Source organism: Balaenoptera borealis (genome assembly GCF_965194805.1).
Source record: "Balaenoptera borealis genome assembly, chromosome: 7".
Taxonomy (NCBI): Eukaryota; Metazoa; Chordata; class Mammalia; order Artiodactyla; family Balaenopteridae; genus Balaenoptera; species Balaenoptera borealis.
In genome coordinates, this window is record NC_138864.1 from 79,026,003 (window position 1) to 79,041,802 (window position 15,800).

Here is a 15,800-nt window from a genome sequence, read left to right on the forward strand (position 1 = left end):
AACACATGTTTTTATAAGGAAAGGGCACATTTTTACTTGGCTATAGAGAAATTCCTCCACGTAGGAACTCTTTGCTTTCAAACTTTCCAAGATATAAAAGAACTACTGGAATAAACCAGATGATGTTTTATGATGATTATGCCCATCACCAACAGATGATGTTAAAAGTTACGTGCAGTTATTTAAATCTCAGCCAAAACCTTCTTTATTAGGCCAAGGCAAGGGTTCTTAAACCTCGGTTGAATCAGAATCAGCTTTGGAGCTGGCAGAAAATGGGATTCCCAAGCTTGGTCCTCTGAGATTGTGATTCAGAGGGTCTGCAGTAGGGCTCAGGAATCTGCTTTCTTAACAAGCATCTTGGGTGATGCTAAGGCCAGTGATGTGTTATGTATGCTTGGAGAAACACTGGTCTGAGGGGGGTTTGTCCTATCTGGGCTTCTTTTTGAGATGTTTTATAAATATTTTGAACTCAATCATGTCTGGTAACTGCAAAAGCAGTGAGTGTATTTAAAGAGCTATTAATAGATATATGTCTGTGGGCGGGGGGAGGAGGAAGAGGGAAGAGTTGACTTGGAAGGGGCATGAGGGAACTTTCTGGGATGATGGTAACGTTCAATATATTGATAGGGGTTCGGGTTACAAAAGTGTATGCATTTGTCAAAACTCATTGAATGTTAAGATTTGTACAATTGTATTGAATGTATATTTCACCTTAAAAGACTAACTGAACTCTGATTAATGATTTGCATACTGAATGTTTAGGGTTCAAGTATACGAGTGTCTGTCATTTACACTGAAAGGCAGAAAAAATAAAGTGTTTTTATGGGTCTTTGGCGTGATAGAGAGATGGGTAAGTATGTGATAAAATAAGTATAATAAAATGCTAATGGTAGAATCTAGATGATGGGTATATAGGTCTTAACTGTAAAATTATTTAGACTTTTCTGTATGTTTGAACATTTTTATAATATGTTTAAGAAAAAAAAAGAATGGATGTATGACAGTGATGGAATTGATAGCAAAGATAATAAAAATAAGAATGGTGAGAAAATAATAACTCTAGTTTGGACTTAGAAAATAAAATGGATTTAGGAACATCCTTTTGGAACCTAATCTGTTCATAGTTGGAGGAGTTTCCATACGGTTATCAACAAATTTTTTATATCTTTTAGCTAATCAGGTTTGAGTAGATACTTTGAAAAAAAGAAAAGAATTCTAGCTCTTTGGAATGCATTGTTAAATCTGTCACAAACAAAAAAGTATATAGTATATCATATCCTACTTTGATAGTATCCCTGTATGCAAGAAGCAGTCTTTAGTACCTTTATTGTATTCTACTACAACAAAATATTTCATACACATATTTATTACCATGAAAACATGCCTTCCCAGGGTCCATTATTTATGTTTTAATTAGAAACCAGCAAGATTCACTGAAACTTTCTTTTAAACGTGCAACTATTTTAGGCATATTTTATCTTGTTATTGATAAAAATTTAGGTGTTGATTTACTTGCATGGTAATTTTGCATATAACATACTTGACAAGCATCCTTTGTATAACTGTACATGTATTTCCTTGTAAAAATGACAAAGCTGCTTCCTGAGGGGTGGACTCTACAGGATCAAATTTGTGGAAATCTGGACAGTTGCTGAACACACCTGACAATGTTAGAGCATACGTATAGTCTTTTCTAGCCTTAGAGACTGCTTGTTGCAAGTGAAAAATAAAGAAAATTAAAAACCCTTTAGTGAATGATAAAGCACAGTCTGTGGAACTACCCTTGGTGTTAACGATTTATATCGCCTTGGGAAATACTGAAGCTAACGTAAAATAAATGTGTTCAGTCTAAGAAGAGTTCATATTGAAATACCTTATAGTTGTTTTTTAGGTATCTTTACACAATCTACATCTTTGAAAATATTAATCTTGTTTAAAAAACTGAGTTTTAGAGGATAATATTTAGGTCCCAAATAAAACAACATAAATACTATTAGGTCATTTTTTTCATTTACATAATTAAGCCAAGAGATTATAACTTCTATCACTAAAGGGCTTGATCATTTCTTTCAGGCCATTTCACATAATCTAGTAAGAAATCTCTTGATATTTGCAGAGAATTTATTGGCTTTTGATTGTAATTCAGCCAACTCAATTATTGTGGATATCAGGAAGAAGCCTTTATCTCTTCAAAAGCAGTGATAATGTGCAAGATATAAAATATGCAAAGATTCACAGAATTTATTAAGAATCACATTACATTACTAGGTAAAGTTTCATAAACCAATTCCTTTGTAAATTTTAGCAACAGTAGCATAGTAGAAAATCTGTAAAAAAACAAAACAAACAAAAAACAAAACCAGCACTGTGATGAAGAAAAGAAACCTTGCTTGTTCTTCAAAATAGTGAAGTTTGAATCAATTCAGAATTAACTTCTGAATTGAGTTAAATTTTCCCTTTGCTGGCTTGGTCACCAATACTCAGGAAGCAAATAAGAAGTGGGCAAAGCAAGAAGGACCTCAATACCTGGATACTTTCCCCCTAAATAACTGAGAGTTGACTGCAATTACTTACAGGCTCTGGGTCAAATCCTATCTGTCCAGTTAACTCTGCTACCTCCTTTTCATGGTAATCATCCAGTTCAAGGGGATTCATGGGCCCCAGACCTTAATGGAAACATCACACATTATTTTGTTAGAGTAAGTGAAGAATGGTACTTAAATTTAGACCTTTTATAGAAAAACTTACCTGTTCCCCTTTATAATTAGAACCGATAAAATGAAAACCAACTTAACCTCCCAATTACCCGCTACGAGGAACTTACCACCCACCTTCTTTCTATTAGTACTTAGATTAAGAAACAGGGGGAAATAGTAGAAGATAAAAGCTGTAACAGCTCTAGTCAAAATTCCAATTTTGTTCTTTTTACTCATATTAAAGTGAACTCATACCTGTAAAATCATGATTGTACGAAGTGATCCAGTGGGACCTCTCAAGATTTCTTTGTATGTTGGCTTCTTTTAGAGAGTTAATAGGGTCCCACAAATTTAAAGAAGTGTTAGGAGCGAAGGTTTTAGGTGGTTTTGGGTAGAATACTGGCTTGTTTTTCTCAACACATTTAGGAAGCTAGAATATGAATATAAAAGATCATTGCTGTTGATGTCATCTAGTAAAATGAGGGCTAATTCACTGTCTCAGCAGGAAAGAGGGCAAAGGAAATTTCAGGCTGAAGTCAGATACTACTTTTTCCTTCATTAATTACTAATATTCTGCAACTGTAACCGTATTTAGAGTTAAACACAATATTTTATCAAAGGAGGTCTTTTCTAAAAGTCTTTTGCTTTAGCAGGGAGTCTGAAAATATACTTTGGAGAAATGTCGCTGGAAATCCTCTACCTCCAGTGAAATTTTATTAGAGATATAAAGGTCTCTGAGGTACTCCTTTGGCTCAGCTTAGCCAAAATTGTGTGCCTCCCACTTCTCCTTCCCTGCCTGAAATGACACCATATGATATCTTTTATGGATTTCTGACGAAGGTTAAGTCACTCAAATTCAAATAAAAAATTTCATTCTGTAGACATAACTGCTTTACAAATAGTTTGTTTTGTATTTTCAAAAGGAGGTATGAGCATAAAAGTGAATGAATGAGTTTCATTGTAGTCTTTCTTTTTAGTTTCTTAGAAATTCCCTTTTTCTCAGATTGATGATTCTCAGTAAATATTTACTGACCACCTACATGTGTAAGGTAGTGGCAGAAACAAGGATGGATCAGAAACAAATCTTGCCATCTAGGAGTGTATTGGCTAGAAGAGGCGATGAGGTGTGAACGCAAATGACTGTAAGATGAAAAGTAACTCTTTGCTATAAGAGAGGTTAAGACAAAATAATCTGGAAGATCAGAGGAGGGAGAGATTGATTCCAACTGAACAGGGAAGTGGAGCTGGGAGCACAGAGGGTGCAAGGAGAGAAGAGGCCATGTTAGGTTATACCACAGAAAGTAGGCCTTGAATGGCATGCAGAAATGGGGAGGCCAAAGGAACAGTAAGAGCAGAGGTATGGATGGTGGTAGAAAGTATGGAATGAATATTTCTTGAACCTTCTGAACTTGTTGTCCTCACAGTCAGGCCTACCCTTAACATTTGCAGGTCCTGGGGCTTTAGTACAATGAGAGCCCATATTCCATTAGTCTAAATAGTTCAATTTATAAATCAAGCAGATAAACTGTTAAGTAAATATGTTTCATTCTCCTACCTTGACAAAATACCTTCATAACAACCTGGAAGACCAGGTTCAAATTTAGTCTTCTTAGACTATCCTGAGTTCTGCACTGGGACATGGTGGTTCAGAAAGAGCCAACCACGGGCTTCCCTGGTGGTGCAGTGGTTAAGAATCCGCCTGCCAATGCAGGGGACACGGGTTTGAGCCCTGGTCCAGGAAGATCCCACATGCCATGGAACAACTAAGCCCGTGTGCCACAACTACTGAAGCCCGCGTGCCTAGAGCCCATGCTCCGCAACAAGAGAAGCCACTGCAATGAGAAGCCTGCGCACTGCAACAAAGAGTAGCCCCCGCTTGCTGCAACTAGAGAAAGCCCGCGTGCAAGCAACGAAGACCCAACGCAGCCAAAAAAAAGAAAAAGGAAGAGCCAACCACTGGCCCCTGGCCTCAGCACCCCTTACTGCTTTCTTCCTACCCCCAGTTCCATCCCAAACTATGAGGTGCCTTGTACATGAGGGTACCCTACCCCTCAAGTTCAAGCTCCATATACCTATTACCTCTGCTTCCAGCAAACAGCCGTCTCTTGGCCACCCGTTTGGCCTGGAGGTATATACTAGCTTGGCAGCATTGTCAACGAGAATGGACCTGAGGAAGAGATCCCGTGAAGGCCCTGAAACTGGGTTCAAAGCCATTTGTCAGGGAATCTGCAGTCCAACATCAGTCCGGGGCAGGAGACTGGGGAGCATGGGCTCCATATGGACATATCCTCTTGTCCCCATAAACTTCCTGCCCAATAGGGAGGGCACAGAGGAAGCCCAGAGCTGTGACTTATACAGCATGGGGCCTTCTTAAGTTCCTGGGCCTAAGGAGGCTGCTGCTTATAGCAACCCTGTGAGGTTGGAGGGAACCCCATTTTACATACATAGAGTAGTCATGATAAAAGGCACTTGGTAAAGAACTGTCTCAAAAAGTATTAAATAACCACCTCTATAAACCCTTCATAAATATGTGGCCTGCTTACTCAGGGGTAAAGAAAGCCCTCTTTATTTTCCTTATCTTTATCATGATTTGCAAAGCCAGCTTACTTAGAAATAAAAAGGACTTTTTTCAAATATTGTTCTGAGGGGCTGGATTAATTTTGTGTCTTAATCTGATCTAACTAACAGTGGTGATCTACTGATACGCAGTCAAAGGCACAGAGGAAGAAAATAGGGAATGTGAAATTTTATCGTAGCCTAAGGTGTCTTGGGAAGAGCCAGGAAATATTTGAGAGTGGAGAGCTGGTCAATTTTCAGTATGTTAAGGTAATGTTATACTGAGAGGACAGTGAGAAGAGGGGCTGCTGGTGATCATCCACTCAATAGGTATTCATTGGTTAAATATACTATTCACAGGGTAAGGTTAGTATCTGATATGCAAGGTAAGTACAAAGCAGGAAGGAATTCCGATTCTTGAGATGTTAGTATCTCAGCAGACATTCTAGTCTACAAAGGAGTGATGTTAGTTGTTTTGAATTTTGAATACATTCTCAGAGGAGTAGTGCTATATAAATGGTTGTTACATTCCTAGCATAGCCCATAAAATCTGTGTAACTCATAAATTATTTAATAAACATTTACTGAACACCTAATACATGCAAAACTATGTGCAAGCTTTTGAGGGCCCTGGGCTAGGCACCAAAACTTCATAAATTGCCATAAAATAACATAAATTAATACAGCTATAACGTGTTAAATAAAACAAAAAATTAAATGTAGGGTTTTGTTTTAGTCTTGAGTGATGGGGCTTAATAAGGTTTAATGGGGAGCAAGAAAAGGTTTATTGTGGAGACCACTTTGCCCTTTGGAGAGACGTTAGCATTGGGGACACTTATTGAATCTTTATTGGATCATATTTCACTTAATTGTATTGTATCAGCACCATTTTCACATTAAGAAGTCATGATTAGGAACTTTGTCATTTGCATATGAAATGAGTAGAGGAGGGAGAGCAAATAAGAGACTGGCAGAGATATGTTTCTTTGGTATCTAGTTAGGACTTTGGAAGAGAGAGAGTTAAAGGCATTAGAGGATGTACAGTGGGAGGAAGGCTGCCTGGGACAGAATGGAGGAAAAGCAAAGGCAGTAAGACAGTGGATAGGGAGCATGCATGGCAGGGAAGAGTGTGCTCATTTGTTTCCTCTTCCGGATACGCTGGTTGTTGTTGGGGACGAGCAGGTGGGAGGGTGGCGATGGAGAGGTGTACTGTGGGCAACCAGTTATTTGATAAGATGACATGTTCCTAAAGGAGGTGCCTGTGTGCTTGCCCAATTCATTATCGGTATTTGAGGATGAGTGTGGATTATGGGCGCTATTGTGGAGAGACGGAATCGTCCTAGGAGTGAGGAATGTATCTCTATGAGGAGGAAAGACACTTTAGATTGGAAGATGGCAGCTGGTTCAAGAAGGAAAACCACACTCCTTTGTAAGGGTGACACAAGTGAATGCTCTTTCCAAGGGAAGCCAAAGATCTTTCCAAATACTTAGAGTTAAGGAAAATTGGTAGTAGACTCAATTAGACTTAGAAAATGGTTAAAATATTTCAAATAGTCCAAGATTAGGGAGATTTATGGCACTTGCCCTCTGAGATTATATCTCATCTTACTCAAAAAATGATTACAAGGTAGATTTCATCCTAAAGAATATTTTCATATTGCAAAACTAAGACCAGATGCTTAATTTCTTGAGAAATAGAGAGGACGGGAGTCTTTGGCCACTTGAGCAAGTAATGACCAAAAACAGCACAGAAGAGTCAAATATTATCACCTCTTTGTTTGCCAATTATAAAAGGAAAAGGAATGTTCTGATTGGCTTCGTAATGGCTGGAAATGGCCAATGGGAAGAGATGGCCAGGGGAAGAGAGTGGTAGCAGGAGAGGCGCAGGTTAGACTGGTGAGCGCAGTGATCAGTGATGACTGGTGGGGAAAACTGGGCCAGGCCAACGAGAAGCACAGGCTTCACATACATGTAATGTAAAAGGATGAGGGCAAAATGACATTTAAAATACTCTGTCAAAATGAAGCCCCAGCCCTTAATTTTTAAAAGGTTAAACCCTTTTATTTAGAATATTCTCTTTTCCAAGACTACCCATTTCTTAATGTCATAGGTCAACAAAGTGTTACAATCATTAGAATAAAAATACTTAGAGCTGCTATCATTTAGTATGTGCCTACTATGTGCTAATATGGTACTGAGTGCTTTTACATGCATTTCATTTTCAAGACAGCCCTATCAGTAGATTTTATTATTATTCCTGTTTTATCTGTGAGGAAACTGAGGTATGGAAGGGTTAAGTATATTAGCCAGGGTTATACAGCTGATAAGTTTTAGAGCCATGATGAGTTAATAGGTACTCCCTTCCAGCTCAGTATCAATTTTATTTTTATTTCTTTTTCCAGGGAAGTACAAAACTTGATTAGGATTAAGGATGAGCCAGAGGAATGACTGAAAGTTTGAAAATTAAGATCAGTTAGAATAGATTAAAAAAGTGGGAGGGCTTCCCTGGTGGCGCAGTGGTTGAGAATCTGCCTGCTAATGCAGGGGACACGGGTTCGAGCCCTGGTCTGGGAAGATCCCACATGCCGCGGAGCAACTAGGCCCGTGAGCCACAACTACTGAGCCTGCGCGTCTGGAGCCTGTGCTCCGCAACAGGAGAGGCCACGATAGTGAGAGGCCCGCGCACCGCGATGAAGAGTGGCTCCCGCTTGCCACAACTAGAGAAAGCCCTCGCACAGAAACGAAGACCCAACACAGCCAAAAATAAATAAATAAATAAATTAATTAATTAAAAAAAAAAGTGGGATTAATCATTAGAAGAAGGGTCAAATAAATCAGTCAAATATTTACATACAAAGTATTGTGGGGAATATGCATATTATATTCTGTTTTCAAAGAGCTTGTAATTTAGGTCAGGAGATATAAAATACACGTGAAAAGTTACTGGTTATAAGTGTTGTAGAGGCAGAAGAGAGAAATCACTTCTGTTGGAGCAACAATGCTTTATAAATGATAGCACTCTCTGTTTTCCAGGGTGCTTTCCTATCTTTCCTATGATCCTCTTATCCTGTGAAGTTTGTAGGACAGATCTTACTGAAATGATACAGATACATCTTATTAAAGCTCAGAGAAGAGAAACAATATGTCTAATACCACTTAGAGAACAAACGGCAGATACAGCAGGAACTAGAACACAGGCCTCCTAATTTGGTTCACTTTCTGCTGTGCAACAGAAACAATGAGGGTTGAGCTGAGTCTTGAAGAAAGAGCAAGTCTGAGATAGGCAGATGGGCCGGAGAAGACAGCATTCTAGGAACAGGAAGTGGCCATGAACCTGGTCAGGGACCAGCGAGCAGAGCCAGGCTGTAGGAAGGAAGAGAGGAAGGAAGGCCAGAACCGAAGGTTTTTCGTAGCCCAGTAAAAGCACTGGGATTCACACTTAGGTAAAGGGGAGCTAATCAGAATTGCCAAGGGGGGTGACATGAGGACAGCAGCATTCTAATAATCAGGTAGAAATGAGGGGAATTGGAAGAATAACTTCTCTTATTTCTGGGTTGCTTGGATATAGATTTTGCTTGAAAGAATGAAAGAGATCCAGTCGAATAGATGATTTTTAAAGGATTTTTCTTGACATATAACTTTATAAAAAACAAACAGGAAATTGCTTACTTCATAGATGACTGAGTGACATTGAAATTACCACCATACTGTGACTTGCCACAGTGGTCTTTCCAAGAAAAATTCAAGTGTTTCCAGCCTTCCATCATTATTTCTTGCCTACCTCATAGATTGTTAGATGCAAGGAAATAATATATGGAAAACACTTGGCACTGCCTCTCACAAACTAACTGGCCAGTGAATGTCAGCTACTATTATTTTCAAATGTATAGATATTTTCCTTCATGATTTAAAAATGTTCTCCTTTTACTATGTAGATTCATGGTACAGAGGTTAAGAACAGAGACTAGAGTCTCATGAGCCTGAGTTCTGTGATTGTGAGATAGTCACAAACTCCCTAAGCCTCATCTATAAAATGGGAATGATGATATTAACCTTTTGAGGGTATTGTAAGCACTGAATGATACACTATATATAAAGGAGTTAGTGTGTAGCAATTTCTTACTAAATGGTGGCTATTGTTTTATTTTTGATTCTGCACAAATGTAATAGTTGGGACAGTAAACTGCAGATCTTTCTGTAAACTTCCCATTTACTCTGTTCATATTTGGAGTTAGATATATTATGAATCATAAGAATAGAGTTGGGGGAAACAGTGAGTGATCTACAGTCCTCCCCTACCTTCCTTTGGAGGGAACTTTTTGTACCTATGGAAATGTAACATAAAGCCAAAAGTATATGAAATCAGCTAAGAAAACAAAAAAATGTGATTCATGGTCAAAAATCTCAAATTTTCCATCCGGATAGAAAATAAAAGCAATCTATCTTTTGGATTTTTATAAACATATAAAGTAAAAACATTTTACTTTACATTTTAAACACACATTTTAAAAGATACTTACGTCATAATATACACCCTGACCTGGCCAAGCCAAGGCTTTCTTCTTTGAATCCATGGGAAAATCAAGCAGTTCGTATCTGTAAGGATTACCTGAAATTTTCCGGAAAAGCAGTCTTCTAATTAATGGGATTTATGAGTGCAGTAAATAAAAACAAGACAATAGGAGGTAGAGAGGAATTTGGGTACACACTTTAGCTATAAAGTTATAGCTTTGTTTGAATTCTTGCCCTTAATGAGCAGCGTGTGGGCCACACAGAGTGAGAATGAGTCTCTAACCCCAGTGCCTTCAGCAGACCTAGGGGGCACCAGTACTGCACCTTTCTTGTTAATGAAAGGAATTCTTAGGTAAGTTATAAATGTTCCTAGATCCTCTTTCTGGTCTCTGAAGGCTCAGCAAATATATTTCTATACTACTACCTGTTTGGGGTTTTCTCTGTTTAAATATCAAGATACAGAGTTAGTACTTGCTTACCAAAAAGGTATTGAAAAAGAACATTTAAAGAATACAGCTTTTTAGGTATTGGTGGTAGTTGGATAAACTTTACCAAACACAGCCTGGCTTCCTCTGGTGCTATGATAAGTTCCACATTAAAGTATGCTCTGAACACCCATCCCCATATGTAATAAGAACAAAGGTTGGCATTTATTGAACATTTACTATGAGCCAGTATTGTAGTAAGTGCTTTATATATATCATCACATGCATTTTTTGTAACATTACTATGAGGAAGGTACATTATTTCCACTTAACAAATGAGGAAACTGAGGCACAAAGAAAATAAGCAATTTTCCCAAGGTCACACAACTAATAAGTGGAATAATTCAAACTCAGGCAATCTGATTCTACAGCCTGCACTGTTAACCTGTATGCTACTTATTTCTAATAAAGAGTTAAAAGAAGTGGAAGAGTAGAAAACTCAATGTTGTACTAGTTCCTGGAAAGCTCCTTTATAAGGCTTATTAGAATATACTCATCTTTTTAAAATCCCCTGAAGGTGACTAACTGGTCAAGGACAGGTAGTTGCCTGAAACAGAAGATTAAGGTGGTAACTTACTTCTTCAGTCCCTGGTCTACAACTGCACTGAAAAGTGTTTTTATAAACTCAACACACATTTCTGTGATTTCTTCCTAACTGTATGCACTTCATGTAATTTCAGAAATTATCTAATTTAGGGCTTGAAAAATATTAGTTTACTTTGATGATTTACCTAATAAGATCATAAAAATTTCAACTGCTTAGATATCCTATCTTGTATACATCCTATACATATATACATACATGTATATATATGTATGTATCATTTAGTGTCATACCTATATATGTATGTATCTATATATACATATATTTGATACAGCTTTCACTACCTTTTATCAATGGAAAGGTTCAGCATGCTGCACACATACAGAATCATTATATGGTAACAGAGTATATAATAAAAATAGTAGCTGCTAACACTTAATCTCTGTTATCTGTGAAGTAGGTACAAATATTCCCATTTTACAGATTGGGAAGTAGAGGCGGAGAAGTTAAGGAACTTTCCCATGGTCCATGGTGAGTAAGTGGCAGAGCCAGAATGCTACCCATGCAGTTGGACTCCCTAGTCCATGCTCTTAAACACTCCACCATAGTATCTCTCAAAAGTTATTGCCTCCTAATAGGATGCTTATGTTGATATTGATGATGGCATTACTGTGTTTCTATATTTGGGTTCAAATATTCATGTACAGAGGAGCTGCATTATATAGCACAGTTCTTGTGTCTAACCTGCCTCACAGCCTAAATTCATTCAACAAATATTTATCTCTGTCTACCATGTACCTCTTCTGTCACCTTCAGTTATCTTCCCTCTAGTGTCTTGTCTTTCTCCATTGGTTTCTTCTCTGTTTTGAGGTGTCTAGTGTGCGATGGAATTGATGGCTAGTGTATGAGCTTACCATCCTCTCTAATGAAACATACCTGGGAAGACCCCAAGGTTCGCATCCACGAAAAGACACTCCAAGGTGTTAAGAGGAATTGATCAAATTGTTCTCATTACTTCCTGAGTCTTATTTCAATGATGATCTTTTCAGTTTTATCACAACAGCTACACCCATGTCTAGACTCTGATGCTCTGAACCAAACATTGACCTTTGTGCTGATCACTTGAGCTAGGATGGAATTTTTAAAAGCTAAACCATAGAGAGAATGGTAAGGAAATAAGAATTGAAAATACAAGTAGAATAAAAACAACTAATTCTACAACATTTGGTTTCTGGTTCTATCATGGGAAGCTCTGTCTAAAGAAGAAAAGGGCATCTGCAGAGAATCTGATTTCATTGGTCTGTGACGGGGTCCTTTCTTTAATTTTATTATTGAATAAACTCCAAATATAAAAAGAATTAATGCTGTTCTGATTTCAAATCACATTTTACCTCTTGTCTTCAAAACTGCTGCACCATAAGGCCTTGCTGGCACAGTGGGAGGAAGTGGCTGTTGGCTTTGGGCTTTAACGCCAGTGTAGAGACTCTCAGGTGATGGAGACATCGGGAACGTGGCTCCGCTAGAGCTATGTGTGTGGTAGAGGTGTTCAGGCGGGTACGGGCAGCAGATTTCTCTGAGATTTAGTTGAGCCAACAAAACAAAACAGAATACAAAGAAGTACAATTGAAACAACTTAATCATCAAATATTTATTGGGACCCTTTCTTTGTGGCAGGTATTGTTCTAATCCCTGAGATATGACAGTGAGTCAAAGTCCCTATACTCATGGAATTAGCATTCTGGTGGAATATATACCATAAAACATATGAAATTTTCTTAATTTTTCTAGATAAATAAAAAATAAGTTTTATTTTTAAAATAAATCATACTGAATTCTTTATCATTGCATAACTTTTGCAACTGATATAAAAATATGAAGTGGAAGATGTATGAATTTTGTAGTTTTTGGAACATTACAGGAAGAATTTCTAGTTGCTTTCCATTCCTGCCCCTTGTTTTTAGAGGATCCCGGTACTTTATTTTATGGAATCCTGTTAGGCATTCAATTTCAGTGTGCAAAATGATCCCTTACCATCTTGGACTAAACTTTCAACCAGGCCATCTGTTTCTTTAAGCACTCAGTCAACAAAATATGCCACCTGTTTATGTACACAGTGTACACAGTAAGTACTGTTTAGAAGTCAAAAAGCCAAAAATAGCTCATATACTGAAAGGAAAAAAACCCCAACGATTTAAAAAGGCCATGGGGATACAATTTTCCTATCATTTGAAGAACTAGCAGAGTTCTTAAAAAGAACTAGGAGAGGTTTAAAAAAAAACTGTGTGAGAGCTGTCTAAGTTAGAAGAGAATCAAGATTAGGAAGTCCATGGAATAGAGAAATGTTATATATAATTAGAAAATAAAGTAAAAAATCCAAGACCAGTGTTAGTGGGTGAATTATGTCCCTCCACCAAAAAAATGTATATGTTGAAGTTGTAACATACAGTACCTCAAAATGTGACCTTATGTGGAAAGAGGGTGATTGCAGATGTAATTAGTTAGTATGAGGTCATACTGGAATAAGGTGAACCCCTAATCCAATATGACTGGTATCCTTATAAGAAAGAGAAATTTGGACACAGACATGCACACAGGGAGAATGCCATGTGAAGATGAAGGTAGATCAGGGTGATGCATCTGTGAGCCAAGGAACACCCAAGATTACCAGCAAACTGCTAGAGGTCAGGGGAGAGGCATGAAACAGGGTGTCTCACAGCTCTCAGAACGAACCAACTTGGCTGAAACCTTCATCTTGAATTTCTAGCCTCCAGAACTGTGAGACAGTAAATTTCTGTGTGTTTTTTTTCCCCCAGCAAATACAACCAGAGAGAATTCAGACTTCCAACAGAGCACATGCAAGCAGTGAACAGGAAACACACACCAGGAGTACAGGTGCTCCGGGCTCTTAAAGGAGAAGAGCTAGAGAAAGGGTTTCAAAGATGAACTGCATTCCTAGTGCTCACAATAAGAGCCCACAGAAGCTATGGGAAAGCTGTGTAATGTCTGTATTTACCAGGCCAAAATAAATGTACAGGTTATGCCGTAAATGTTCATGTTAGGGTCTTGTTACAGAAATTTTTCTTTCACTATTACCCATCTAAGTATTGGCAGAGTTTATATAATAGCTTCTACAAGTCACTATGGATGGTGTGACTATGAAATAATGAGAATAATTTCTATAAGAAACATATTTTTAAATGTCTCATTGCTTTTCCATCATATGATATTTTTCAATCCCAGTCATTTTTGGTTGGTTTGGCCATGTGTTCTCATGACGCTGATGCAAATCGGTACTGAATTTAGCAGCCTTAGCATCTTGGTGGGCTCTCTGAAATACCTCGCAGTTCAAGATTCTTAGCAAGTTCCTGGTCTCTTACAGACGCCACAAGAAGTTAAGATTGATTTGTAAGAGAAAAAGCCTGGACTCCAGGCAAAAGTCATTTCTGAGGCCAGTCAGCTCTTTTTGTTTTTGTGTAAAGTGATTCGGTTTTCTTGCTCTTGTCACTTGAACACATTTTTGAATTGGGTATAGCATTATTTTACCACTAGTCACTAAACACTTTCCCAGTTTATTTACTTTGCTTAAAAAGTGCCACATCAAGTACTAGACAGCTTGGTACAAGGTATTGAATATAAGGTTGTCAATTCTGTGATGACAGGAGAACACAGAATCAGGGCATTCCTGAATTCCAACTGACTGATGTCCCCGGGAGTCAAGAAAACACTGGTGTAGTGACTGCTCTTTCATTGAAGCAATACTGGCTGTACTTCATTTTATATGCTACACAATGATTTTCATTTGTTCTAAATAAATATTTCCAGTGTCCAATTCAATGGATTCTATGGTGAACTAACCCCCCTTTGTGAGAGGAAATTATTTCCTCTTAACAATCTGTTTGAAAATAAGTGAGCATTTTTATAGTTTGAACAAACTGTTTGTGTGAATAAAGCAGGAACGAACATGTCTGTGCTCATGGAGAGTGTCCAGTCTACTTGAGTCAGGAAAGGACGGAGTTTCCTGTGGTCTAGTAAAACCCATCTTCTAAGGGAGGTCTTGCACGTGCAAAGCCTTGGAGGCTTGCCTCATTCACCTTCAGGTAGAGCAGTCAGGAAGCAGGGAAGAAAGAAACCCTAGGGACGGTGAGGAATGAATGAGAAAGGCTGGGCTTCCAATATTGTCCAATAGCCAGGAGACACTGAGTCATAAAACACACTAGAAAGAATGGCTAATGGAGTAAATCGAATGCGAAGATTGTCTTAGTGCTAATTAACTTTTTCTGGGCAGAAAATTCATTTTGATTCTCTTGGGTTCTTCCCAGTATGTGCCAGGTTGAGCTAAGGTGTAAGAATCAGTAGTTATGTGAAATCAGTGGGATTAAATTTTGAACTTCTGATACCTTTTCCCATGGGCTTGATGCGGTTTAAGGAAATGTGGTATGAGTACTTCACCAAATGGTCATGTCTGCCCACTGTCCCTAGAAAATATCTCAGTAGGTAATCTGGGAAGGTCCTCAGACATTGTAACTGCTGCATGGGCAGGAATTATACTCAGAGGACATTGCCTTTAAATGTTAACTACAACAGTAACTATGATGCTAATAAAGCACTTATGTGCCAGGCCCTGTGCTAACTGCTTTATCTACAGAGAATAACCTGCTGATATGCATTTAGCCCCAGGCCAGAGTCCAGGGCAAGGTGACCCCATGTTTTACTAATTTGATGTTGGTAAGAACTTCCTGAACAAAGGCCATTACACTTGTTTCCATTATATCTTGTTTTTGTTACAGAGACACCAAAAAGTAGAGATTAACTTGTTAATTTAGAAAATAAGTTCTAAAGGCCAAGAGCATGTTAAATCACAAAAAAAGAACCATGAGGATTCGATAAGCTATTTCTTTCTGGGGATTGGTCCCCTTGATAGGAAGTAAATCTGCAAAATGTATATCGGTAGTTCTTGGGATCTTCTGGTTTTGTCTGTGTCCTGGATTTTCACTTTGTGTAGAAGGG

General features: G+C 38.1%; 1 protein-coding gene and 1 long non-coding RNA gene across 2 annotated transcripts in view; one reads left to right on the forward strand and one right to left on the reverse strand.

The window, feature by feature from the left end:
* LOC309631805 overlaps nucleotides 1–15,800 on the forward strand; it is a 61,001-nt gene that overhangs the window by 16,897 nt on the left and 28,304 nt on the right. The window lies entirely within an intron of this gene.
* SPMIP4 (sperm microtubule inner protein 4) overlaps nucleotides 1–15,800 on the reverse strand; it is a 45,501-nt gene that overhangs the window by 9,134 nt on the left and 20,567 nt on the right. Inside the window, 4 exon segments of the mRNA XM_082398714.1 lie at nucleotides 2,575–2,666; nucleotides 2,952–3,126; nucleotides 9,773–9,861; nucleotides 12,185–12,366. Of these exon segments, the coding sequence (XP_082254840.1) occupies nucleotides 2,575–2,666; nucleotides 2,952–3,126; nucleotides 9,773–9,861; nucleotides 12,185–12,366 (538 nt within the window).